At 46.0% G+C, this 27,888-nt stretch overlaps 2 protein-coding genes across 7 annotated transcripts; both read right to left on the bottom strand.

The window, feature by feature from the left end:
- Nucleotides 1-3,636: 3,636 nt before the first annotated feature.
- On the bottom strand, nt 3,637-12,380 carry LOC120404665. 6 transcript variants are annotated; one of them, XM_039537539.1, is made up of 8 exons: nt 12,192-12,380; nt 10,900-11,041; nt 9,355-9,516; nt 9,185-9,222; nt 7,970-7,996; nt 6,165-6,335; nt 4,599-4,675; nt 4,336-4,494 (listed from the first exon to the last, which is right to left on the bottom strand). In XM_039537539.1, the coding sequence occupies exons 1-8, from the start codon at nt 12,358-12,360 to the stop codon at nt 4,474-4,476; spliced, it is 807 nt and encodes a 268-aa protein (XP_039393473.1). In that variant the 5' UTR covers nt 12,361-12,380; the 3' UTR covers nt 4,336-4,473. The 6 variants fall into 6 exon arrangements, with proteins under 6 accessions (XP_039393472.1, XP_039393477.1, XP_039393478.1 ...); XM_039537538.1 differs by lacking the exon at nt 4,599-4,675 and having other exon boundaries at nt 3,637-4,494; XM_039537543.1 differs by lacking the exons at nt 4,599-4,675; nt 12,192-12,380 and adding an exon at nt 11,280-11,584 and having other exon boundaries at nt 3,640-4,494.
- LOC120403970 lies at nt 12,365-27,766 on the bottom strand. Its single transcript, XM_039535992.1, has 5 exons — nt 27,471-27,766; nt 24,743-24,921; nt 18,341-18,499; nt 15,727-15,869; nt 12,365-12,387 (listed from the first exon to the last, which is right to left on the bottom strand). Exons 1-5 carry the CDS (start codon nt 27,606-27,608, stop codon nt 12,365-12,367), a joined length of 642 nt encoding a protein of 213 aa, XP_039391926.1. The 5' UTR covers nt 27,609-27,766.
- Between the last annotated feature and the right edge of the window lie 122 nt (nt 27,767-27,888).

Genomic DNA, 27,888 nt, shown 5'->3' on the forward strand with positions numbered 1-27,888 from the left:
CTTGGACCAAATAGATTTCATCCTGCACATAGTTTCTTAGTAGATCAATGACTCATTTTCTTTGCATTTCATATTGAGCATGTTATTTGTTCCTTTCCATCCATTTAAAAAATGAAAGGGACCGTCAGCCCACGAAGGGTTTTCCCTCCACCGTAGTCCTAACCATGTGAAAGCTGTTGCCAGAAGGTGGATACATTCATGGTTGTTTTTTTTCATGACTGAAATTGAGACCACCCTTTTCTGCAGTATTCTCTAGGGAGCAGGACTCATGAAGTTTCTCCTGGTTTCATTTTTTCTTAAAGGGAGCATGAGATGCTGTAATCATAGTCATCTGGCAGACCAGCCTTGTTCCCTTTTCTGAGGGGAAATGTTTATTAGCTCTACTTCCTCTCAGAACTGCTGTGTGAGTTTAAATAATTTGCTATGGGGGTTTCTAGGCTTTCTGGCTGTGTTATAAACTGAAGCCCTGCTTTCAGATTTGCACTTATGATGGAAATGTTGGTTAAATCTTCATCCCTGTCAGCTTCTGTCAAGGATTTTCTTTTAGTTTCTTCTCTGCTGCCAGAACATACATCTCAGCTGCAGTTTTCGGTGGACCATCCAGTGAAATGATGTGGAACATCTGTTTCAGTAGCATGTAGAGGTGGGGCAGTATGGGACAGCTTCTGAAAGCCAGCAACAGTCGATGTAAGCAACACAGTGTCTACACTCACACTGCGTCAACCTAATTACATCGCCATTGACTCTACGCCTCTCATGGAGGTGGAGTTAAGTCAGTGTAACGGGCTAGTTATGTTTGTGGGAGCAAAATTTTACTTTAGATGCTTACATAGGTCAACGTAAGCTGTTTTGCGTCCACCTAACTCTAGAATAGACCAGGACTGAGATTGGGGCCCCATTGTGCTGGGTGATGTACTCACACAGAGCAAGAGATAGGCTCTGCCCCAAAGAACTTACAGTCTAAATAGACAAAACAGACAAAGCCCTATCCACTAGACCAGAGGTTCTCAAACTGGGAGGCAGGCCCCTGGGAGTGTGGGGGCACATGAGCAGTTTTAGGGAGGGGGAAAGACTGCGCATATTTTACCCACAGCAAAGAATAACTAGCAAAGCTGATTCCTCCAGACATCGTAGCTTCTCAGATGGCACTGTGCATTTGACTCTAGATGGCACTGTTCATATTGATGGGTTTCTGTTAACCTTGCATTATACAAAGTCGTTGCCATCTGTATATTAATCTGTTTGCTACGACACGGCATGCACATTTAATTGTAAGCAGCAAGCACAATCGCTGTTTTGCTTTTGCTCTTATTACAATGGATCATTGGCTCTGTTTGAATCAAAGCCTTACTGTTTTTAATATTTAAGTGAGAGCCGCATATTGGGTGGTGGTGGTGGAGGTGTTTTTGTTTTTATCGGTGTGAATGTATGCTTGTGTGGCGGGAGGAGGGGGCATAAACTACTACAGACACAAAGAAGGGGGGGCGTGATCAAACAAGTTTGAGAAATACTGCACCAGCCTACGCTGCCTCCCATCTCTCTCTAGAATGTTCCCAGCTTTGATAGTCCATATTCCTGCCGCTCCCTTCATTTCCCCCCCCACCCCATTTAAAAGCAGTTGAGAGAAACCTAGTTCTCTAAGAGCAGGAAAATGAAAGTTGCTCTCAAGACTGCCAGTCTTTTCTGCTTTTATTTTTCTTAACTGAAACATTTAGGGGCCAGTAGAGAAGACTTGTCATTTCACCAAGGCTGATTTCACCCAGAATTATAGTCCCAAGTACTATTTTTTCCCCAATGGCAGCTTGAACTAGAAGTGTGATGGCAATAACTTGTGGTTTTGAAAGCACAAAGTGAAACATAACTTAATTCAAAATAGTTTTTGATTGGATTTTGGTAGTAAACTGGGTTCTATTTCAAGCTGTGCCTTGGGCTTCCTACCTGATTTTGTGCAAACTTATTAACATCTCAGTTCCCCCTCTGACACAAGGGACTTACAACCACGTTGCTATCTCACGGGAATGCTGAGGCTTGATTCCTAATTGGCAATGTGTTTGGTGACCCTTGGATTGAAGATGCTAGATGAGCTCAAAGTATTAAAAAGGTAACTATCCATCATAACACTTTCTGTTGTAGCTGCTTATCTATTTCTTTTGCCTCTGGTGACTATCTACTAAACTTTGTATGCACCTGTACGAGGAAGTTTTCCAGGTTAATCATTGTAAAAAATATGTATGTTAACTGTACTACCTAATATTTTTGAGTGCCTCCTTGTTCTCACATTATGGGACTAGAAGAGGCATCTTCCCTATATTTCATTATTCCCTCTCGTGTGCGCTTTTTCTTTCTGATCTAAATAGTCCCCATATTGTAGCCATTTTTATTGCAAAGCAGGGAGTAGGCATTTCATGCCCTAGCAAGAAGTGGCTGGATAGGTGATGCATAATGTCTGCTTGCACTGTCTGATGAAAAAAGAACATTGGCTGTTTAGTAGTGACCTGATTTCTAATAGCAAAGTAAGTAAGTTATTTTGAGAAGGAACCCCTCACCCTAATGTGCGTGGTGGACTACCAAGTGATAGCCTTAGAAATTTTAGTGACAAATAGTGAACGACTGATGCTGACACTATTTTTAAAAAATACAGTTTTCATACGATACGACCAATTTAAACTCAGGGCTGTTAGACAGTGCTAGGTTGACAGAAGAATTCTTCCGTCTGCCTAGTTACCGCCTCTCAGGGAGGTGCATTTACTACTACAGTGATGGAAGAACTCACTGTAGTGAGTGTCTACACTGGGGTGGAAAGAATGTCAGGCTGTCTTACAAAACATGTCCAGAGAGCATGTTAGCTTTGGGAGGGTCTTCCTGTCCTTTGGTCACTGGATAAAAGTGCAAGGACACTGGCTTCTGCTGAGTGGAGCAATGAAAGGGGTAACAGGATGAAAAAGGGGTAAAGGTAACTGCACAAAGGAAGCTGCGGATACTGTTTGGCTCAGGCTTTTTTAAATTTTGGAAGAAATCCTGGACTGAGAAAACATTGCAGTGATTTCAGATGGTGAAATATATTTGATTTATTTAGAAATGCGGTTGCATTACTAAAATATGTTAGGGTGAACATTGTTACAAAAGTTAGTGCCATTTATCCCCTCCTCTCCCTCACACATACCAGAGCACAGAGAGCTGATGTCACTTTTAATCAGCTTCTGTCTCCTGACACACACTCCGGTCCCCTCGCCCCTGGAGGGGCTGATAGTCTCAAAGTTACAGTTTTCATAATTGAAGAACTATTGGAAAATGTTTTGAAAACAGCAATATGTCTCTTGAATTTGCTTCTCAAATGCATATATGGTATGTTCTTGGCACCAAAACTACTGTCGTGTTTAACATTCCCATTCATTTTGAAATTAGTTAAATGCAAACAAAGTTGAAGTACAGGCACAGAAAGAAATGAAAGCTTAAGTCATTGTTATGTGCCCAGCTGTTGGAGCATCTCTCAGCTGTCCCTCATTTAGTCCCAAAGTTAAACATTCCACACAAATTCGGCATCCCCCTCATTTTATTGTTGAAAGTGTATTTACATCAGACATAAATAATCATGAAACTGCGGTTGTGGAAAGAGTGTCGCTAAAAAATAAATATCCCATGGCATTTGAAGTTTCCTGCCTGAATAATTTTTGTCCCTTTTTGAATCTGCCCACATTGTTATGCAGAGTATTGTTCTGTGTTTGGGTCTTGGCAGGTTGAGAAGTATGCATAGTAGGCATCTCAGCTCTTGCATCCAAGCAGCAACCTTTATTATGTGTGTCAAGTTTCCATCAGTAGAGACTTAAATTTGTCCCTATGCCTCACAAATAGCAAGTGTACTTTTAATATTGTAAAAAAGTCAAAAAACAGTGCCAGTGTCACTCTAAAGAAAAGGCTCTTGCATTGTCTGAACATATCTGCTGTTTTTTTGTTATTTCTTAGTATGGGTCTTGTTCTCACACTTGGACTTCACCAAATTGAGAGGTGGATACTGAATAATAACCTTCAGTGTGTATTTCCATCTTTTTCTCAGTTTAAAATTAGACTTGTAATTCCTCTTAAAATCCAGTTTTCTTTTGGCTTATTGGCATACTAAAACACAGCTGCAGACATTGTAGCAGCTCTGCAAATGTAACAGACACTTGCAGTGCCTCACCTGAACAAAGAAACTTTTATGATTCCTTTGCAATGGTAGTTGAGACATCTGCTAACACTGTAACTGGCCCTTTGTGGAATGAAGAAAATTGAACTCTTCCATAGTCATTTTATTGCTGCTTTGGATCTGGTATGGGGTTAGTTATCAAGTGGCTTTAGAATTCCTCTCAAAATGCCCTTTGCTGTGATAGTTTCATATTCTTAGGGATACATTCCTGTATGGCACCCCCACAAAGGACTTCTTCAACAGCAGAAAGACGATACACACCACTGTGCAGCCCAGCACTATCCCAACCACTAAGGCAGCGTAGTTGGTACCTGCAGGGAGGAGGGAGAGGAGGCAGATGTGATAAATGTATTCAGGAACCTCCAGGGGAGAACCATCAGATTTTAAGTGCTGGAAGTTGTAGGACAGGCCTCACCCTTGTGAAATGTTCTAAACCTCTTCTAAGCACCAAAGTGCTAACCGTTGGTTTATTTTGATACCCTGTCTCTCTCTCTGGAAAAGAAACACAGAGAGGCAAAATTCCAATAAGCTGCCAACAAGCTCTAGTGTTCAAATGGTATTTTGGGGTGCATTGGTGGTATTCATGAAAGTGAGGCACCAGTGTTAGCATGAGGTATAACTCGAGTTGTCCCCAGCCTGCCAGCTGTCCACATACAAAAATCTCTAGTTTGAGTTAGGTGGTACTTTAAACTCTAACTAGCTGGTCTGTCAGAAGGTGCAGGTTGAAGCTCTAGTGTAGGTGGAAGCTCTTTTGAGAAAAGGCTGCTCTCCTTTTATAGATGTTTGTTGCTGTTGTTGAGGCACCTTTTATTTTGGCCCGATTAGAATTTTCCATAATAAGGTTGCTCCCATGCTCACACGCAATAAGGCCTTCCATGCTCCACCAATGGAAAACATTATTTGTATTAACATCTCTCTATATTTCAAGATGTACAGGTCTACCTGGAGTCTCCAAAGCAGCAGCTAAAGGAAAAGAACATTAGTGGGTGGCATGTACGTTTTGCCATCTCACTACATCTACACTTTGGAGCCATACCAAAATCTGCTGCTGATGGCTAAGAAAGGAGTGGCTTTCCTTCAGTGATTGATGGAATGATCCCTATATATCCCTTCCTTACCTCTATAGTACTACCGGGAGGCTTGAGGAGTGTTATCTGACTACTGCATCCCCTGTATACTCATGTATTCAGCATTGATTACTATGGCTCGTAGAAGCTTTTTGTCAGATAAGATGACTGATGTGGGCACATGGGGAGTATTTGGTACCTGGTACTGCTCTGCCCAGTGGTATAGAATCAGCTAGCCCACTCCCCTCTGAGTTTTATATTTTCATGTTGTGATCTACTATCTTGATGCGATTATGCAACATTGTGATGCTACCAATGAACATATAATCAATCACAATGCTGCAATGCCCAAAACAATCCGGGGAACTCTTGGCTATGTAAACCTGATTCACACATTAATGGACATTGGGATGATCCCATTTTTGTTAAAAAAACTAAAATGAGCACTATCTAATATTTTACAAGTGACAACCTCCCTCCAATTTTGAGGGGTTGTCTGCACCATTCCCTATGGCTCCCCCATTACTGTGGACATTGTGGTGCCTAGAGATTGCCCTGCTTGGAAGTCAAAACCTAGAGTGACCGCTAACTCAGACAGGTCCAAATGCCACTACTCTAAATTCTGGGCATAAGCCCACTCTGCCATTTTTGTAAAATCATGTGCTTGGTGATCATTGCAGTCCTCAAAAACCAAAGTCTTTGTGGTGGCGTGGAACCCTGTGCAACAGGCGCACCCCTAGAGCGAGCTGCTGCTTGTTTCTGTTGCATAAGAGCTACGAGTTCCACAATCCTATATTCTCAGTAGTGAGGTTGGTGCTTTGGGATAATACACCAACTGCTCCCAGCCTTCCCTCTCGCAGCCTGTTTTAGAAGAGCCTATTAACAAATGCCTCAGAAATCGAATGACCTCTTACCGTTGGAAGGGCCCTTGGTGATCTGGATTGGCCCAGCGGTGATCCGATGGATCTTTGTTTCTAGTATCTTCCATGGCGAATCGTTGCTTTTGAAGGACCTGCACCCTGAAGGGCATAGCCTGGACCTGTTCAAGCTGCGGCACAGCTTCACGTCGCAAGTTACAAACACCCCTAGAAACAAGGACAGCTGGCTTTAAGTCCTAGCAGCCTTCACAGTCAGCAATATAGCTCCAAGCCTCTTCTACCACAGCCTGGGAATTGTGACTATTCATGGTTCTGTGGCAGAATTTTCCTCTTGGATACACACTGCAGTTTCGCCATTTGTGTCGCTCGCTCTCCTTCATATTCCAGTATTTGGGGTGTGTATGAAACAGACTATTTTTGTGAAAATGTTGTCCCGTTTTTCAACCAGCTCTGCTGCAGACATTTTTGTGCGGCATTATTTGTGCCAGTATTTCTGTGGATGTGCAGGGTGTGGAGTGACTTGTAGAAATAGAGGAGTTAATTTTCAGGAGCTGGATGGAGGAGAGTTTCTCTTTCATGTTTTACATGTTCTGTGGGAGGAGGAAGCTAGAAGCCAGGTCACACACTTTTCAGAAGTGTATGATGTGTGAAAACATGGATGGCACTAATGTAAGTATGGGTGTGTGCCTGCGGAGCTCTCTGGGTATGTAGGAAGAGGCATGGATGTGTATTCTTTTTCTCTGTGTCAGTGAGGGAAGGATCTGTATTAATTTGAAGGAGATGGATGGGAGAAGGTGTGTCCCTCATGTTTCTAATGTGTCCATTCTGGAGGAGCTGAGAGAGGAGCCTTTATACCCTATTTGCACAGTATCACAGCCCGTGGGACACCTTGGGTTCTCATCCCAGTATCTCCCAAGAGCCCAAGGGTGTGGCAGTACTGAGCTGTCAGCTATAGTGATATAAGAAGGGGCAAAGTGGTAAAGCACCTCAGGAACGGTGTCGGCTACTGAGGAGAGCCTGAGGCTGTACACCTTGTCCTTGGAATCTTCCAGAATCACTTCTTTGGCTCCCCCTTTCTTGACTCTCTGCAATGGTTCTTCAGCATTAAGGAATCGCTAACCTAGGCCCAGTGTCATTTTTGGAGACATTCCACATTTTCAGGAAAGGAAGAACTATTTCTCTGTCAGGTTTTTGTTTGTTTTTAATGGCAGCTCTGTGAAGGTGCTTGGAGGTTTGGGCTATTACACTTTGTCCTAGGGATGAGCTAGTGATCTTCGTTGGGAATCGAACGTAAAATAGGAATTGCCATATTGAATCAGCAGCGGTTCCTCTAGTCTTGTATCTTGGCAATTCTGCCTTTCCCCCAGCACTGTTGTGCTAGGTGGCCTCTTCCCCGAAAGGCTAGTGGGGCTGATAGCAATAACATGTAGCAGCAACTCTCTCAGTGGATTGTGCCCAGCCAGCCCCCTTCTTAAGGATACAAGGAGGGAGATTTCCTGCACCCTCTTCCTTTCACCCTTGCACATCGACACACGGCTGGGCACAATCTAGCAAAATTTGCAGCTTCTGCAAACATGAGAGAAAGCTGAGACCTCTGATTTTGGATTACTGTTTTTAAATAGACAAAGCAGTTCTGTATGGCCTGGAGAATCTAAAGGCAGACTGGGATTTTTCAAAAACCCCACAAGGTGGTGCCCTTGCACCACACAAACCTCTACATTTATACTCAGCCGGTGCCATACTTGATGAATAAAAGATTAAACGCATAACCAAAGTGTTAAGGTTTGCAAGTGAACTTCCCTCTACTAATTCCTAGCATCTTACATGCTACTTTTATTTACCTGTGACCTGTGAGTAATCAGCAGCTTCTGCAAGAGAGAGGAAAATGAAAAACCAATTAAACAACCCTCTTTGGCAATAGTATGCAATAGGTATTCATCTACAATTAATATTAAACTCAGCTAGTGAGCAGGAGGTTGCAGACACAGCTGGCCCATGCCATGTGCTATGGTAGCTGTTGCATTAAGCCCCACTCTCCAGAACCACGGAGAAGAGGAGGGCCGGCTTGCTAGCCATGAAGTCAGGTGTCTACACTCCTCTTATGCCCACTTTTCAAACCTTCAGCCAGTGACAGAAGCCTTGGCTTCCCCACCCCAGTGCCACTGTTCCCTCTAAGCTGTGCGCTTGTGTGCACACACAGATCCTAAACCCTACACACGTGGGCAAAACACCATGTGCACAAAAATTTGCACAGAAGCACAACCATTTGCACAGAAGAAATTTTTTGCACACACGGCCTGTCAAAAATTAGAACATTGCCCAGTGCCCTATAATAACATGTACCCAGCCACACTGACACACGTCCCCCCTCCTGCCACAATTATCCTACATGCGTCGCCCTAATGGCTAACCCCCGCTCCCAACCCTGACCTACCCAGCTAAATACTCCCTCTCCCATGGGTTATGTATGTCTGCCTGCCTGCCACCCGCACCTCTTCCTGTGCACAAAACCTAGAGCCAGCCCACCCTGCTGTGTAAATCAGCAGCAAGATACCATATCTGGGATAGTCACTCAACCCTGGGGGATAAAGGGCCAGGACAGCAGTGTAGTTTAGTTTGATGAGTTCCTAGTTTTATGGTGAATCAGCCTGAAGGTTATACAGATCTCCTGCTGTCCTGGACAAACATGCAACCAGCAGCAATGTGGTAAGGGCACTAGAGGAAAGGAGTTCACTGGAGTGACACATCACCTGGAGGTAAGGAATGTGATTTTACTTCCCTTAGGCTGCCTCAGAGGAGCTGAGACTGACCCAGGGGAGAAGGCTCCCATTCATCCCTGCAATGTAACATCACACTGAACATCCAGCAGTGTCTTGTGATTGAAATGGGCTCAAGCTGCAGCAAGCTCAGGATATTCGGTTCTTCCTGTGAAATCTGCATTTCTGCATGTAGAACTGACCAGATTGCTGCCCTAATGGGGAGGGATTTGCAATTACCACACAGACTGATGGGAAAATATGAGAGACGACAGAAAACAACCCTTCCCAGATACTCACTCTGCACAATCCAAATGCATCTGAGCTCAGACTGTAACCTAGACTCCAAAGAAGAAGCAAAGAAGATAAAGTCACCTGCCAAGCAGAGCAGGTCAGCCCTTAAGCTACCCTAGTTACACTGAAATTAATGCAGAACAGCTGTGCTCACAATCGTCTTTGGCAGTTCTCACCCGGACAATGTGCTGGCCACAAAACATACAGGAACCTGGTGCGATCTTGCAGGGTTCCTGCTCTCCCAGGTGATATTCACAGAGACAGTGCAGAGATCATCTGCCATCCACGGACCCAATGTGCGTAGCCCGTAAGGACCCAGAACCTGCAAGTCCGCCATCCTGCCCGAAAAGAGGAAAGGGTTGCATTTCAAGCTCCAAGGATCATCCAAATGTGAGCCTGACACTGTAATTAGGCACAGAACTGAGAGGGCAGATCATGTCAGCGCAGCAGATAATGATATAGATGCAGTACCGATTGCCATCTGGCTGGATTTATTAATTCAGCTGCATGCCTGTGCTTTCTGTGCAGGGTCATGAATAATGCTGTGCAAAACCTGTCTGCACTGGTACTGCTGCTATCCTACAGGTCACTAAGGTGGGCATAAAATACCAGGTGTACTTAGTTTATCTTGCAGCCCGTGCACTGGGCAAGGTAGGGTTTACTTTTCAATAAGTGCTAGAGAATATCATTTTGAGTGGCCTTTCCAAGGCATTCAGGGCAAAGTTACAGAGCCCAACACCCCTCTGCAGAAAGGAATAGAAAAAGAATAGGAGCTCCCACTTCCACTGCAGTCAATGCTGGCTGATCCACTGCCCCAGCTCTGCCCACACAGCACCCCCGCCCCAGGCTAAGACATGTCGTTACATGCAAGCCAATCGCTGCCACAGCAGATGCAGTACAAGAAAGAGAGAGCTCTAACAGCATGTTATTAACAGGCCTGATGAAGAACTAACAAGAAATGTACCCAGGAAATGTAGGGTCTGATTTAAAGCCCCCTGAAGTCAGTGAAGAGACTCCCATTGACCAGTGGGTTTTGGATCAGGCCCTACAGATGCATACCATCTGTCTATGCTCACCAGATAGGAAATAAAAAAGTGGTCAATTTATTGTCAGTGTATTAGATCAGTAATGGTTGAGAAGGAAAAGGCCAATTAGATCATCCATCTAAACTGTTGGCCAGGGCACAATATAGTCCCTGTATTAAGTAGACATCAGATATTGAACTGATACTGCACGTTAGTCACAGTCACAAAGCACTGTCCTACAGGCATTTCAAACCAGAAATCAAGTTGGCACATCAGTGTATGGCATTTATTTATCCCCTTATTGCAGAGCAACTGGTCCTGTGGAAGGTACCGAGTTGCTAGCCTTGGAGAATGAAGTCCTCCTCTACTACCCACAGAATAGGTGGCTGCAGTGCAGTTTTCCCCAGTCTGAGCTATGCTTTAACATGTGTTAACTCACAACACTAAATTTTCGTGCAGACCTGCCACACACATTGGTTTGCTGATTGTGGCTGCAGATCCTATAAGGTTCTGGTGCCTGCTGAGCCAGTGGGAGTTAAGGACACTCAGGTGCCTTGCAGGACCACGCTCTGAATGTGCATCATGTTAGCAATGATGAAACCTGAAAGGGCTGGTGGTGTGTTCTCTGAGCTTGGAAGGGTTGGTCTTGTTGTGGGGTTCAGTTTAACTGTGCAGCCTCTCTTCCATTTCAGTCACCTTTCTCTTGTGCTGACAGCCATCACTGTGAAGGAAACGTCCTCGTAGGGCAGCACACTGATCCTGTCCCCATCGCCTGGGGTAGGGCTGATAAATATCGGCCTTCTAATTCCAAAGGCACAATCCTCTACTGGCTTCTCCACTGGGAAACAAAACAGGAACATGTTGTCTTAACGCCACTTCCTTTCTTCTACTGAGACCCTTTTCATCCCCCTCCCAACACAAAAACATCCCAATAATTCCTTTGATCCATTATAGGAGAGGACGTCTATGTCTTCCCAATCCCCATCCTTAAAGGTGTATTCCCTTACTGTATCATGGGAGTTAGGTACCTAAATGCCTTTGAGGACCTGGGACCCCCTACCTACAGTAATACAAACATCTCCAATGTTCTCCTTCCATTCTCCATCCTGATGGGCATCCTGGCTCATCTGAATATAATTCAGGATGAACACCAGAGGATATCTCTGACAGAGGATATAGGCTGACAGGAATGCTGAGCTATTGCTCCAAGTTATAACGGAAATAGATTTATTTCTATTTCAATTATTTTAGTACACAATTGATCTTCCCAAGATCCAGTAACTGATTTGATGTTTGTTCCTCAAATCATTAAACTAGTTTCTGGGATGAATGGCAGACCTTGATCTCCCCCTCCCCCCGTCCCCCAATATAAATTTTCTCCTCTTGTTTAGAAAACCTGAAGTGGCCAAACCTGTGACATCATCGGGTATTAATAGTAACATAATGTCATAGGTAGAAGGTGATGACATCATAACTGGTTACTACAATGACTAAGATGTCATGAATGCCTTTGAGGTTACCTAGGGAGTTGGTGGACTCTCCTTCCTTAGCGGTTTTTAAGGTCAGGCTTGACAAAGCCCAGGCTGGGATGATTTAGTTGGTTGGTCCTGCTTTGAGCAGGGGGTTGGACTAGATGACCTCCTGAGGTCCCTTCCAACCCTGAGATTCTTTTATTCTATTCTATGATTCTAATGTAAAATTTTGATACCACAGCTCTGCTAATATTCTGATGAAATACAAAGAAGGTGTGACATCTCATTGTGAGGTAGGGAGAAGGAACTAATCGTTAGGGAGACAAATTCTGCTTCCGTATAAGATTTCCCAATAAGTCAATGTTTGTCTGAGAAAATTCCCAATAGACACAGGAAAGGTGTATATATATTTATTTATTTCACAAGTTTGATAGATGATGGAAGTTAATTGGGGAAGAAGTTCCCTGGGATGACACTTCAATCCTTAGTGCACCTACTTGGGACTGGCACTGTTACCTGTTAAGATGAACTGAAGTGGGACAGAACTCAGGGCTTCGTTCCCACCCGCTCCTGAAGCATTGTATGGATGAATCTCATGCATCCCATCCTCAAACTTCAGGACCACCATTTTCCTGGGGAAATCCTCCGCCATCAGCTCCACTGGGTGGGTGCCTTCGGAGCCCATTCCATCATACGTAAGGGTGCATCCTTCCTGAAGCCAAAAGAAAGATCAGTCAGAAGCTGTGCAGGCTACAGGGCCTCAATTTTAGCCCTTCGGTGCCAATCTCAGCTCACATGTCGCAATGTACATGGTGGATTGGAGCAGTGAGCATTGTGGCTTCGGCGCCTTGTGTTCAGCTCTGCAATGGAGCCCACTTCAAAGACATGCAGACTAGAGCAGGAGGCCCAAAAACAAGGCTCCCAGTGTGAATTCAGAGAAGTGAGAACCTGAAGGAGTGGTTAGATTTTGGGTGCTGGGCAGCAGCATTACAGTAAACACTTTGGGGCAGGCAGTATCTTTGTGTTCTATTTGTACAGTGCCTCGCACAGTGGGGTCCTGGTCCATGGCTGGGGCTATTCGGTGCATTGTAATAAAAAATAACAAAGAATAATAATAGTAGCGCCTCAGACAGGAACTCCTAAGCTAAGGACTTGGCTACTTTTTACTGAGTATATTAAAAGGCTAGTGCTATTTCCTGATGGACTTTTTTTTTAATTGTATTACTATCAAATATTTAACTGCCTGAGAACTGCAATTAAAATACCATTTTAAAATGTGCATATAGATAAACTAAAATATTAGGTTATCAGATTATTACTGTATTATTATTTATTTTTTTAATTTTGTACTGCAATAACAGTCAAAGGCCCCAGTCAAGGTCAGGGCCTTGTTGTAGTAAGTACTGCACGTGTTGGACGTAGGAAGACACAGCCACCCTGCTTCTGCTTGGTACTTGTCACTTGAATGAAGATACCAAGAAAATCTTCCCCGGTTCCAACTTTACACTTTCGCCACACTTGGCCAGAATTGGCATGGAGATCTCTGGGATGTATTTCTGCTCTCCAGATGTGAACAGGGGTGCCTCCTAGACTTGCCAAATGAGCTGCCACGTTGAGATGTTGTCTCTGTTCAGAACGTGGACTCATCCAGCTGAGAGATGGAGAAGACCAACAAGAGCTTGGTGTGTTCCATCAGGAACACTGCCTATTGCTGTTAGACGTACTTGGTCCTGCTAGGGAAGGCAGGGGGCTGGACTCAATGACCTTTCATTATCTCCATATAATAATTAAAAAAGGAGTGAACAGGTTCAGAGAAAAAAATGCTCTCAAATCTCAAACCAAGCCTCTTTTGAGATTTAAACAAAGTTAAGGACGGACCCAGGAGCTCTGAGTATGATTCCTGGTGTGGTTAAGGCACTGTGGTAGGACCCATGAAATTGGGGTTCAATTTCTGGCTCTGTTACTGGACTCCCAGAATGACCTTGGACAAGTCTCTTAGAGCCAGATTTGTCAAAAGTACTTAGTCACCTAAAGTCATAGATGGATGCCTAGTGGGGTTTTCAACAGTGATTTCAAGTGCCTAGGCAGCAGTTGTGTGCCATCTGTGTGTGCAAGGCATGCATTGCATACCCTACATTTCCCCAAAATGGGGTCCAACTGACAGCCCTCAGGCCAATCCTGTCTGGCCCCCCCAAAGTGCATTGTAGAACAAAATGGTCTCCTCTGCCCAGCATGACCTCCCATGCACCATTCATGTGAGGTCATAGTGCATGGAGAATGCCATTTCAGACCCCCCTAGGGCACGTAGTTGCTGGAACTAGGGGGGGAGGGGGTGCTGCCTCACCCTGTGGCTTGAAGTGGTTTCCATCATATACAGGGTTTACAGTTTGGTTCAATGGCTCTCAGCACCTCCACTATACAAATGGTTCCAGCGCCCCTGCTAGGGCATGCGAATGTAGCATTGCATGCCTTCCTGAAAAGTCATGGCACGCCACTGCTGAGCATTTTGAAAATCCCACCTATCGGCACCATTAGGCACCTAAATACCTCTAAAAACCTGGCTCTTAATCTCTTGGCACCTCAGCTCCCCAGGTGTAAAATGGGGATGATGACAAGGCTTCCTTTGCCTGGCTTGTCTATTTAGATCACACACTTTGGAGCAGGGGCTGTCTCTTACTCTGTGTGTACAGCACCCAGCAGCATGAGGCCTTGACATAGGCTGAGGCCTTTCAGTGCTACTGTACCTTAATGCAATAATGATAATGTTTTGGCTGAGTGTGACAGCAGGAGCTGGCCTTTTAAGGGAGGGAGCTCCACCAGTGTTTGGTTTTCTCATGAATCATGGGACTGAGTCCCCAGGTGATGCCACTGTTCAAAGGGAGCAAGTTGATTGGGCAGGCTCATGGACTGGGGTCATGTGACTGCAGGCTAGAGGCAGGGGCTGCTATAAAAGCAGATGTCTTCCTTTCACTCTCAGTATGTGTAGGGGTAAAGTAGGGTCAGTGGTGGGGCTTTCCATAATGTCCAGGCAGCATTGCTAACCCCAAACATTCAAAAAGCCTGAGATTGGTTTAAAAGTGATAAATCTGGGGTGCTGTTAATTTGCCTTCTGGCTCGTGAGCCTGCAGGGTGCTTCCTTCCCATTGTCACGAGCTTCTGCACAACTACGAAGGCTAAAAGCTTATCCTTTAAAAAAAAAATAATGAAAACTGAGAGTCTCCCCTAATCACATGATTCCAGGGGGCTGGGGCTTCTGAAAAGCCACCAAATACCGTGAGAGTTAGCAGCACTGCAGGAAGCTTGGGAAATGGCTGGGAGGCTCTTCTAGGCTGACTTCAGAGGGACCCAGGGAACAGGGGGCTGGAGGAAGAGATGTGGGCAGTATAGTGCAGTGTGGGGCTCAAGCCTGAGTGGATGCCTGTAGGTAATGGCCCAGGCTGGGGCTCCCTGTATTGGTAGGAAGATGCCCTTTTCCTCTGGGCCTGAGTCAACAGGACTGGGAAGCCCAGGAGAAGGCCTTGGAAACAGCAAGAGGCTAGGTGGAAAATTGGTTTTTGGTGGCCTTCTTGTCCCACCTCAGATGGGGTGGACTTTGTGACTTAGCTAGGTCATCTCCCTGCTCCAAGTGCACTGAAGATAGCAGCCTATAAGACAACCCAAGGTGCTGGCAGAGGGAAACTGAGGCAGCAATGAATGAAGGTAAGGGAACTTGTTACAGTGAGTATTCAAACTTCAGGTAAATCCTGCTCACCCTGCACATTCTTGACTCCTCTCAAGGTGGATGGCTTGTCTGTTAGTAAGAGGAGTTGGTGTTGACCATTGATAGTGTCTAAGCTGAGACAAACCTCTGTGCTTTTTGCTGCTTGCCCATTACTAACTACTGTGGACTTTTACTACTGGGTTAAACAAGGTTTCACCTGCATTTGTGTCAGGCTGCAATGACATCTCGCTACTGACCACCGCAAGTTCTCTTATAAGTATATCACATAACTGGTCCCACTATTGCTTGGTTGCTTCTGCTGCTGGGTGTGAGGGCACAGGACCTACATACTTGCCTCATCCAAATGCAGAAAAGGGTACTTCTTGCAGAAAGCACAGGCAAGCTCCTCTCGCCGCCCATATCGGCACCTCACTACATCCCCATCTTGGTCTGAGACACTCAGATTATACACTGTAGCACAGTTTTGGGGAACTCTGTAAAAACAAACACCATGGTTTTGAAGAACTCTCTCTACCTGATTTTGTATTTAGTTCTCCATTGAGCCCTTTCGTTTTTGCATGGCTGCCTGTGTTGGGGTTTTGGTTTTTTGAAAGTGAACGCTTTCAATGAGCCTTTTTCAAAAATGGTCCCTATTATCTGACTAGCTGTAGTTACAGGTGTACAAACATGTGACGATGTGCACTGTTAAATACTTGCCACTTCCACTCCCAGAAGTGGCTGCATTTCAGTGATGAATGGAATGATACCTCTATGTATAGTTTATAGAAAAACTTAGTAAAGCTCTTTGGGATCCTTTGAAATGGAAAGTATTATATAAATATGAGCTATCAAAGTTCTGTGTTTATGTGCCAGCCTGTGTGCCTCCTATAATAACTGTACATAGGTCTTATACAGCACTCTTAATCGATAGATCTTCAAGCACTTCACAACTGTCAGTATCATTCTCCTCACTGTACAGTTGGGAAAACTGAGGTACAGGGAGGTGAAGTGACTTGCTCAAGGTCATAGACTCATAGACTTTAAGGTCAGAAGGGACCATTATGATCATCTAGTCTGACCTCCTGCCACAATGCAGGCCACAGAATCTCACCCACCCACTCCTATAACAAACCCCTAACCTATGTCTGAGTTATTGAAGTCCTCAAATTGTGGTTTGAAGACCTCAAGCTGCAGAGAGTCCTCCAGCAAGTGACCCGTGCCCCATGCTGCAGAGGAAGGCGAAAAATCTCCAGGGCCTCTGCCAATCTGCCCTGGAGGAAAATTCCTTCCTGACCCCAAATATGGCGCTCAGTTAAACCCTGAGCATGTGGGCAAGACTCACCAGCCAGACACCCAGGAAAGAATTCTCTGTAGTAACTCAGATCCCATCCCATCACAGACCACTGGGCATACTTTGCTGATAATTTGGCAATTGATCTTTGATCAGTTGCCAAAAATAGGCTATCCCATCCCCTCCATAAACTTATCAAGCTTAGTCTTAAAGCCAGATATGTCTTTTGCCCCCACTACTCCCCTTGGAAGGCTGTTCCAGAACTTCACTCCTCTGATGGTTAGAAACCTTCCTCATCCAGCCAGGCTAGTGACAGAGCTGGAAATAGAACCCATGTCTCCTGAGTCCTAGTCCAGTGCTCTATCCATTACACCACACTGCCTCCCTATGGGCACTGATGCCTTCTGTGGGGTGAAATATCAGATGTGATCTGGTGTGTCATGTTTCCCTCTACTGGCTAAATACTGCTCCCTAGCCTCCAGTGCTGACATATCTACCATGTGTGTGCACATATGTGTGAGATCTTGCAACTAGTGCTTCAGCCTACAGAGGATACACACCCTAATGCTACTATACAAATGTGAGAGCTTTGTGGCATATTGGCAGCTTATCATGATTAATGCTGCTGCCAGTGTCCTGTGCTGAGATCAGAATTTCTCACCCTATTGTCTTAGTGTTATAGGAAGAAACATTTGAAAGGGGTGTGTCACGGTTCAGGGCAACTGCACCTGTATTCCCCCTCCATGGTGTACCAAAGGCACCCACTCTAGGCTCCCGGCTCCTCAGCCATCACCTGTCTTGGGCAGAGACCTGCCTCTCCCCTCTTGACTGGGGGTTTTCCAGGCTACACAGTTCCCTGCCTACACTGGTATCCCCAGCAAGCCAGACTGCCTAAGTAGACCAGTGTCTGTGCGTTGGTTTCTCTTCAACAGCTATGAACAGTGTAGTTGCCAGTAGTTCTGAATAACCACACAGCTCTTTCTAAGCAAGCACATTTATTCTTAAGGTGAAAGCATACAAGAGAAAACATACTAAAAACAATAATACAAATGCCAAAAAGCTTATCAGAGGTCACCCCAACTCTAACCTTGGGCTTGGGTACATATCAGTCCTTCAATACCCACAGCTGAGTTTTTGCTGTGGCACAAGTTAATAACTGTCTCAGATTCAGAATAGGCTGAGCTATCCATGATTTTCCTTTATACAGCTTGGGCCTCTGATCTTGGCTTGCTGTAACAGGGGATCAGCAAAGGCCCACACCTCAGAGCATAGCTTCAAAACACTGAATTTTTGCATGACGGAAGGTGGGGGATTGCATTAACCTCCCCCTAGATATTTCTTAGAAAATCCATTTCACACACATTATCCCAAAAGTCCATTCATGCCTGGCACACTGTTCAATACAGTCCTTTGAACATTCAGGCCTTATATCCCATCTCCTGCCTAGAGGGTTTACATGCAATCCTGGCCCATAATAATACATAATCTTTGCATTTAGTGCAATGGACCCCAAAGAGACCTAAACTTAATTCCATATGTTGTTTCCAAGGATATGGCAGGAAATGGCCATCTCTGTTGCAGGGCACAGCTGAGTACAGCATTAGTTAGTTGAACTCTGCTATTCTTATTACCGCTTGTAGCTGACATGCGGTGTACTAAATGGAAGGGAGTTACCTGAGAGGAGGCAGAAGCGGAGTCTGCGGAGAGGTGTTTGTCGATCCTGTATCAGAGCGGGCACCCAGGGTATAAGTCATCACCATCTCAAACTGGACACTGGAGTTGTTATCCTGACTGGGAGCGAGCACAGTCTGGGACCAGCAGCAGCTGGAGAGCCTAGAGGAACACGGGAATGTACAAGAGGGAATATTTGAAAGCATCTGCATGATTAGCTGTAAATCAAACAACAATTTGACTTGTCCATTCCTGGAAAGTGATTTTCCCCCTACTACTGTGTCCAAACTCCTCCTCATCATCATCATCATTGAACTGTGGGGAAAGCTGTCTACATGAGAGAAAAACCATGTAAAATCTAGTTCAACGATGTTTCCATTTCCTGTTAGGGAAAATTCTCTACAACCCTACTGACTTCAGAGGTTAAAATATGTGCAAAATTTGGCCCTTCCTTTTGAAAAGGAGATTTGACCTAATTTAATATTATTTGAGTGTACTGAGTTCTCCAGACTCACTATGGTTTCTTTTCTTATTGCATTCCCATGTCTCACTGCTGAGATGGTGTGAGCTGCTTTTGTGATGGGTCCTACAAAAACCCATCTTTCTCTGTTGCCTCTTCAGCAGCAGTGAACTAATAGGGCAGTTCTGGGAACAGCAGAAGTTAACAGGATGGGGTACAAACCAAATTGCTTTGAGGTGAGATGATTGTGGCATATGTTGGCTCCACAACAGATTGGCTGTGTTAATTTCAGATTCATTATAAATGAAGGGAAAAGAAACTAGGGTTTTTTTGACAAATGAAAAGGGATGTGATGTTTTGGTTTTGTTGTTTGAGTTCCCTGGAGACAGGATTAAAATCAGCTGAGCGCTTAGTTCAGTGCTACTTTAAAAATACTCAGCTATGCCCATTTTCTTCCTATGATACTAGGGCCTGATCCGACAAGCTGCTAAGGCCCAGATATTTAAAGGTATTTAGGCTTTGCTCTGCTTTTGAAAAACTAGACTTTGTCATCTAAAAGTGTCTTAGGCCTAAGGATCTGGACCTTACGCCTTGCAACACTGAATGGAGAAATGCCTAAATACCTTTTAAAAATCTGGGCCTAAGAATCCTCAACCCTCACTGGGGGTTGGGAGCCCAGCACTGGCTGGGCATCCCACAGCATCAGGCCCCTAGCACATAGCTGCATTAGAACTACTGGTCTCAGTGCGAGACATTTCCTGGGGAATTAATATGTGATGGGCTGAGTGGTACTTCATTTCATTTCAAGCTATCCTGACATCCAGACGGTCATTAGCCACCAGGAAGTGCTTTGGGCCCAGGGCTATTAGATGGCCATTATTTAGACTTCATCCATATTAGAGGCAATATCTATTTAGAGGAGGATCATTTTTTGTAATTTTGTTTCTTTATTTAGCATCGTCTGCTATCCATTATCTAGGGAGTCTATTTGTGTTATTGCGTTAGAGTAGCCTTATCATATAATAACTTTAAATTATTATTCTGCTGGTGAAAGTGGCCAGCTCTGGAGGAGGATGTCTGCTGATTCCCAGAACAGGCAAAGTGTGGGAGACAGCAGGGCAAGCATCTCCCAGCGGTGCTAAAGGAGGGTGGAGAAGGAGAGGGAGCCACTCACTGCCACACCCAAAGAACCAATGGGGGAGTGCTGGGGACCCAAGCCAGGGAGCAAAGGGGGAGCTGTGCTGCCTCTGGTTCTCCCTCACTTTATCCTTTGCCTGCCATCACTTCCCTGGGTGACTGGTTCAGTCTCTAGAGCCTTGCTGATTCTTGGCATCTGAGCTAAGGCTGCTAATTAGAGCCAGTCGTGGGAGTGGGTGTTGTAACCTCTTTGGAGCAGGGACCATCTTTTTGTTCTGTTTCTACAGCACCTAGCATGGTGGGGTCCTGGTCCATGTCGGGGTTCCTAGATGCAAGGGCAGTACCCCTGAAGGCCTGGCCTGAGATCATGATCTTGCTTCATGTGGGTCCTGGAATGGCTATTGGTCAATAGTGACTTGCAGCCATTTGCCAATGCCCTAGCAGTGCAAGGGTCCAAAGTGGCTGTTGACAACCTCCTGAGCAACCCCTGGCTTGAGCACTGGTGTTTTGGGTGTCTCACACTCCTTTAACACTGAGGATCTGGAAACCCTTGTCTGGGGGCTGGAATTACCTGTCTGGGAGCTGGAGGCAGTTAGTAAGCCCTTTAGATTTGTCCGGCGTTAGGAGCATTTCAGGGTGTTTACTGGGGGAGCGAGTTCTCTGACATTGGATTGGAGAGAGCAGGTGGTTCTGAACTGGAAATGATTAATTTTGGTCTTGGACATTTGGAAAGCAGCTGGGAGTCTGTGGTGTGGAGATGAGAATGCTAAGATGTTACCCGGGGTTAGAGCAATAGTGAAAGATATCCTTCCAAGGTACATTTTTGTTGCTTCTGTATTTCTTATAGATTCTAAGGCCAGAAAGGACTATCAGTCCATCTAGTCTGACCTTCTGTGTAACACAAGCCAGAGAATTTCACCCTGCCCCTCCTGTACTGAGCCTAGTCACTTATTTGGCTAAAGCTCATCTTCCAGAAAAACCAACTCCTGATTTGAAGATGACAGAAGGGGAGGGGCGGGGGGGAGCCTAGGGCCAGCTCCCCAGTTGCTGTAAGTCTGTGTAGCTCCACTGACTTTAGCAGAGGCAGAATGACTGAAATCAGTGGAGGATCTGGCCCGCACTGTCGGAACTCCTGTTACGTGCAAATCACTCCACCTCGCTCTTTAATCCTGCCACACAGTTGTACCAAGAGGAAGTGATACACAATTGGCATTAATCCCTGCCTGAGGGCTTGGCTACACTTGCAAGTTGCAGCGCTGGTGGAGGCTTTCCAGCGCTGCAATTAGTAACCGTCCACACCTGCAAGGCACATCCAGCGCTGCAACTCCCTGGCTGCAGCGCTGGCTGTACACCTGGCCAGGTTGGGGTGTAGCGATTGCAGCGCTGGTGATCCAGCGCTGCTCATCAAGTGTGGACACACACCAGCGCTTTTATTGGCCTCCAGGGAATAAGGAGATATCCCAGAAAGCTTTTAACTAAATTACTCTCTTTGTTTTGTTATGCAGCCTCTCTTTGTTTTGTTGTGAACTCCGATCGGAGCTCCGTTGAACTGCTTATCTAAAAAACAAACACTGATCACAGCAAACAGGAGCTATCTGTACCTGGCTGTGAACGATCAAATGAGAGGCAGGGAGTGAATGTTTGCTTGACAGAGAAACAGCGTTGGAGGCAGGCTGTTTGCAATTAAGACCAAGGGTTCGCGAACATTTTGTGATTTTTCAATCCAGGAAACTAACACACAGTGTTGGCTCCAAAAATCCACTCTCTCTCTCTTCCCCGCTCCCTGTCACAGTACACCACCCTCCACCCCCCTCTTTTGAAAAGCACGTTGTTGCCACTTGAATGCTGGGATAGCTGCCCATAATGCAGCACTCCCAACAGCGCTGCAAATGTTGCAAATGTGGCCACACACCAGCGCTGGTAGCTGTGAGTGTGGCCACACACCAGCGCTGCTCCTACACAGCTGGATGACCAGCGCTGCAAACCGTAAGTGTAGCCAAGCCCTGTCCCTCACACCAATTTCCAGGGAAGCTGTCTGCTTCAGCTACTCCTGGTTAAGATAGTTACTAGGGACCTTGCCTTAAACCTTACTTCAAATACGAGTGACATTAAACCTAGTCCAAGTACTGAACCCTTCCAGAATAGCTAAAATAAAAAGTCAGTACAAGAAACACAGTGAATCTGAACAGCCAACAGAACTCATCATGCCTTTGGACAAATATGCAAATGACAATGGGCCTGCCTTGGAACAGCTAATCACTACAATGCCCCTTGTGGCTGCAACTAGCTGTCACTCTGTGAGAGTAGAGTGGCAGTGTTTCATGCAAGCCACCTTGGCTGATCATATTGTCAGTTGTCCATGAGATCCTGTAAGTGAATGGTGCAATTGTGATCTCTGTTGCCTTGTAGTCATTGTGCTGCTGTTTGGTGTCTCAGTGGATATAGGATTTGCCATCCTGAGAGTGGGGAGCTGTGCCTGATGCACCAGAAGAAGGTGGTTTGGGGGAAGGAGGGAGGGGCATATTGCTTGATATCACTGTAGTAGAATGCTGTGCACTGCTGTTTTGTATTACAATAGCACCTCCAGGTCCCAGCTGAAATCAGAGCCCTGTTGTGCTTGGCTCTGTACATATACCTAGTAGGAGAAGGGTTTACCATTTAAATAGGGAAGACAGAGGGTGGGAGAAAGGGAGTATTATCAATTCCATTTAACTGGTGAGGAACTGAGGAATGGAGAGAGCAGGGGCTAGACTCAAAGACACTGAGGTGTGGTGATGCTCAGAGTTGCCATGCCAAACTTTTAAGCTCGTGGAAAATAACTGGGATCCACAAAGGAGTGCGCCTAAGATAACCAATGGGAAGAGTACTAAACCCTGTCCCTGTCACGGAGATAGGGACTCAAGTCTTGGCTGCGGGAGGAACCTCCCTCTGCTTGGGATTCTCAGCTGCAAACCCTCACTTGGAGATAGGGGTGCCTTTTTGCAAGAAGCCAGACAGGTGCAGTGGGTTCAGGGGAGGCCCTCCCTTGTAACTTTTAGCCCGGCAGTTAGGGCATTCACTTGGGATATGAGAGACTCCCTCCCTCTGCCTGAGGAGGACAAGGGATTTGAACACATCTCCCATCTCTCAGGCAAGTGCTCTAACCTCTGAGCTACAAGACATTCTGATATAGCCTCTCTTGACCACTTCTGTTGAAGCTGTTCCACTGAGTGACAAACTGATTGGACCACAGAGAGAGAGAGAGAGAGCAAGCATGAGAAGGCCTCTGTAGCCTGCTGATCAGAGCACTCACCTGCGACGTGGGAAATGCACAATCCAATCCTCTGCTCCAAATGGCTTCAACAGGAGAGACTGAGGGAGTGGTTCCATACCCTTGATCATCTTTGTTGCCCTTCACTGAACCTTTTCTAGTTCCACTATATCCTTTTGAGGTGGGGCAACCAGCTCTGGACACAGTATTCAAGGTGTGGGCTTTGGGCATCATGATATTTTTGTCTTATTTTCTACCCCTTTCTAATAGTTCCTGCGATATTGTTTGCCTTTTTGACTACTGCTGCTATGCATTGAGTGGAAGTTTTCAGAGAACTATCTACAGCAGTGGTGGGCAACCTGTGGCCTGTCAGGGTAATCCACTGGCAGGCCACGAGACAGTGTTTACATTGACCATCCACAGGCACGGTCGCCCGCAGCTCCCAGTAGCTGCAGTTTGCCGTTGGGATTATTTTTTCCAATGTTCATTACTTTGCACTTTTCAATGTTGAATTTCATTTGCTATGTTGTTGTCTGGAAACCCAGTTGTATGAGATCCCTTTGTAATGCCTCAAAGTGTGCTTTGAACTTCACTATCTTGAAAAATTTTGCATCATCTGCAAATTTTGCCACTTCACCATTGTCCCTCTTTTTCAGATCATTAATATATTGAACAGCACAGATCCTGGGGGGACCATGTTGTTCACCTCTCCATTTATTCCTTTCCGTTGTTTCCTATCTTTCAACCAGTTACTGATCCATAAGAGGACCTTCCCTCTTATCACATGGCTACTTAGTTTCCTTAAGAGCCTTTGGTGAGGGACCTTTTCAAAGGCTTTCTGAAAATCCAGATACACTATATCAACTGGATCACCCTTATCCATGTGCTTTTTGACTCCCTCAAAGAATTCTAATAGATTAGTGAGACATAATTTCCCTTTACAAAAGCCACATTGACTTTTCCCTCAACATAACATGTTCATGTATTTGTCTGATACTAAAGTTAGGCTTACTGGCCTGTAATTGTCAAGATCTCCTTTGGACCCTTTTTTAAAAATTGGTGTTACATTAGCTATCCTCCAAACATCTGGTACAGAGGCCAATTTAAGTTACATACCACAGTTAGTAGTTCTGCAATTTCATATCTGAGTTCCTTCAGAACTCTTGGGTGAATACCATCTGGTCCTGGTCACTGTTTAATTTATCAGTTTGTTCCAAAACCTCATCTACTGACACATCAGTTTGGGACAATACTTCAGGCTTGCTACCCAAACAATAGCTCTGATGTGGCTAGCTCTCCCCACATCTTCAGCAAGGAAGGCAAAGGCTGTTCCTGGCTAGCATCACAAACCCACCTACCCACCCCTATCTGAGCAGAGAAGCAAACGGCTGGATTTGGCTTTTCCAGCCCTCAAAGGGTTGCCTGAAGGTCTGGCTGAGGCATGCTGGTGGGGCAGTGTGTGGGGCAGCTGGCCCTGCCGTGCTCTGTACCTGTCAGCCAAGCACTTTTCACCAGTGCTACATTCACTGAAGCCGTTAACACACACCACCCACCTTACCTCATGGGGAAGGATCCAGGGGAAGCGGGGAAGATGGCCGCCTCTCCCTCTAGCTGGCACAGGGCTGTGGAGTTCTGTAAACCTGTGGAGGGGACCCTGGAAGTGCAATTCACAGCCCTGCAAATCCCATCTTCGGTACTGGAACAAGGAGAAGCAATCCCTTGGTAATATAAAAGTACCTGGCAATGGCATGTGAACAATTAATACAGCATCCCCTGGCAGCGTAAGAGACTCTCACAGCACTTCATTCCTTCACTTCCCATCTCGGAGGAATATTTGCAGAGCGGGGAGCGGGATCCCTGCCCTATGTGAAGTTAGCCAGCTATGAATTCAGAGATCTGCTGTAGCTGAGTTTTGGTTAGCAGCAGGATGTAGATTCAGGGCTGAATTTTCTAAGCCAGAGGGCAGAGACTGGCATGTGCAAACATCGTAACTGGTTGCAGATGGGGTAAACACACATGCATTTGGCCTGCAAGATGCCCATCTGGCTGTTGGCACTGGCTGGTGCCCAGTGCACGTGTGCACTTGTGGTACTTGTGCTAGCAAATGCAGTTGCCCAGGCAAATGGGCTTCTACCTTTTAGAGATCAGGCGCACACTGAACAGTCAAATGTTCATGAGATGTCTTTAAAGCAGAGGTCCCCAAAGTGGGGGCATGCCCCCCCGGGGGGAACGGAGGACTGTCTGAGGGGGGGCACAGCAGGGAAGGAGCACCACCCAGCCCTTCCCCACCCCCAGCTCTGCTCTGGTCCCTCCCCCGGCCGCGCTCCCAGCCCAGTCCCCAGCCTCCGTGTGGCTCCACTCCCAGTCCTGTGCCAGCCGTGGCCGCTGGCTGCAGCGCCATTCCCGGCCCGGGGCTGAGGCTGGGGGAAAGGCCGGGAGTAGAGCCACACCTGGCCGCAGGCCCAGCTACCAACCCCAGACTCAGCCCCTTGCCCCTGTCTGTATCTTCCCCTCCCACAAGCTGTGGCCCTGTTCCTGGCCTCAGCTCCTGGGGGTGGGAGGATGCGTGGACAGGGGTGAGGGGGACATGACCCTCAAAAGTTTGTGGATCACTGCTTTAAAGTCATGCCATGTGCTACTGGAAAGGTTGATACATGTTCTGCAAAATCATCCTCCAACTATGAATAATCCCCTCTGGTCACACACTTACCCCATCGCCTCCACAGCCCAGTGGGCACCGAGGCCCAGATCCTCAAAGGTATTTAGGTACCTAACTCCCATTGATTTCAATAGAGCTATTCTGACCTACACCAGCTGAGGATCTGGTCCAGTATATTCACTGGTGCTTCATGCGTAATGTGGTTTCTCTTGGTTTCCGTGCTTCATAAGCACGGGCATCAGTTAATATACACACTGCAGCAGGACATGCGACAGAGCCCTGCACTATTTAAAACATAGGGCTGGATGCTCAGCTGCTGGAAAATGGCTTTGCTTCACTGATACCCAGTTACACCTGGCCTAGAGCTTGTAACTCTTAAATAGTTTTGCTCTTCAGCTGTCTTCTGCTTTAAAATGACCCCTCCTGCTCTTGCGAGCCCTGTAACACAGCCAAGATGATGGCTTGGTCTCTTCCAGACTGGAAGAAAAGACTAAACAAACACCCATGAGAATATCAATCAGTCAGGAATGCTTCCATCCTGTTTAATGTTCCCAAATTGGTCTTTCTAGGAGCTTATGTGACATGTGGGTGTGCACACTGCTCAGTACTGGCAGCTGGGTGAAATTCTGGAGGGTTGAGGTGAGCCATGTGAATAATGGATTTTTTTCTGTAAACAGCACAGTACAAGAGTATAAGACAAGGTGTAGAAGTGGAGCAGAGGGACTCCTTTAGGATCGGTAACTAGACTGATGGGTAAATAAAGAAGACAAAGACTCCGCCAGCTAAATAGAAGAAGCCTGAAGTAATCAGAGCTGGCTAAAGACAAACTGGGGCAGGCCAGGGCTGTGTGAGATAACCCTGGGAAGATGGGACCTAATCCACATGCTCCTTTTTTAGGGCTTGGAGAATTTGGTTAAATTCTGGATCTAGCTTCAAAATTCATCAAAGCTGATTTGAGCCCTGCCGTGACACACTGATCATTACATCACAGCACTACATTGTGGTGTCAGCACCCCAGCCCACCCAGTGTGTGCTCTGGGGTTGGGCGCCAGAAGCAGAGGGTTCTCCTTGAGTTTCTGTTTCCTCATATGGTCAGCCCAGATGGGCTGGGAGACTCTTGCGTCTGGATTCCTGAGTAGTTGCTACATTCTTCCAACTGAAAAAGCTTCAGAGCTGTGGGAGCAGCACAGTGCAGCTCTGAAATTAGTCTTCCCTGGGCAGGGTCTTTTAAATCTATTACATCATTTGCATAAAAACTGCAACCTTACCAGGTATGCAGCCTGCTCCTGCCACCTGTACTCTGGGAATGGAAGACATCAGCTGGCATTACATACTTTGTAGCACAGTATTCACTGCATAACTGATTACAATTACAGATGAGGCTTTTGAAATCCAGACCCTGGCAATATGTATCAAAGGGGATGAAATCTCAATGAAACTTGAGCTCCTAAGACATTTTGAGTGCTCTTGAAAATCCCACCCTAAAGCTCTATGTGCCAGCAAAACACAAGGTTTGATTAGGCAGCCAGTTAAATAGTAACATCATAGTATAAAGTCCAGGGAACCCCAACTGGGTTTCCATTTAGTAACAAAAGATGCAAAATGCACTAAATGAGAAGGAACCTACCTGTGTTGTGTTCTCCTGGCAAGAGGACTGCAGGCTCAGGGAGGATCCCAGGTAAGAGAAATCCATGGAGAGAACCCTTCCAAAGGACAGCACAGTTATCCAGAGGGAAAAGGACTCACACCTTCCCAGAATCTCCATGCTCTGTGCTGTTGGTGTGCTGGCCAGAGATATCGAGCATACAACTCCCAGATGAAAACAATAGGGACCAAGTGACTCTGGTGAAGTGCACCACTGTTGTGACAGCAGGAGGAGAGAAAGGGGTCTGGCAGGTGAGCTTATGGCAGCATCTCTGATCCATGGACCTTAACAGCAGTTTCCTTATTAAAGAGCTATTTAAGGACTCGAGCTGCGCTCCAGCACATGGAGGCTTTCGAGTTCTGATTGGAGCAGAGGCAGTGCACGCAGCTCTGGGAAGTGG

This window comes from Mauremys reevesii, linkage group 4 (genome assembly GCF_016161935.1).
Source record: "Mauremys reevesii isolate NIE-2019 linkage group 4, ASM1616193v1, whole genome shotgun sequence".
NCBI classification, from domain to species: domain Eukaryota; kingdom Metazoa; phylum Chordata; order Testudines; family Geoemydidae; genus Mauremys; species Mauremys reevesii.

Coding starts and splice junctions, on each gene's coding strand:
- LOC120404665 (XM_039537538.1), bottom strand. CDS start 12,360: ATGGGCTCCGAAGGCACCCACCCAGTGGAGCTGATGGCGGAGGATTTC. Junction 11,042..12,191: donor ACTTCAGTTCATCTTAACAG/GTAACAGTGCCA, acceptor TTTGTTTCCCAG/TGGAGAAGCCAGTAGAGGAT. Junction 9,517..10,899: donor GCTGTCAGCACAAGAGAAAG/GTGACTGAAATG, acceptor CTTTTCGGGCAG/GATGGCGGACTTGCAGGTTC.
- LOC120403970 (XM_039535992.1), bottom strand. CDS start 27,608: ATGGAGATTCTGGGAAGGTGTGAGTCCTTTTCCCTCTGGATAACTGTG. Junction 24,922..27,470: donor GCCAGGAGAACACAACACAG/GTAGGTTCCTTC, acceptor TGCCATTGCCAG/GTACTTTTATATTACCAAGG. Junction 18,500..24,742: donor CCTGGATCCTTCCCCATGAG/GTAAGGTGGGTG, acceptor GTGTTCCTCTAG/GCTCTCCAGCTGCTGCTGGT.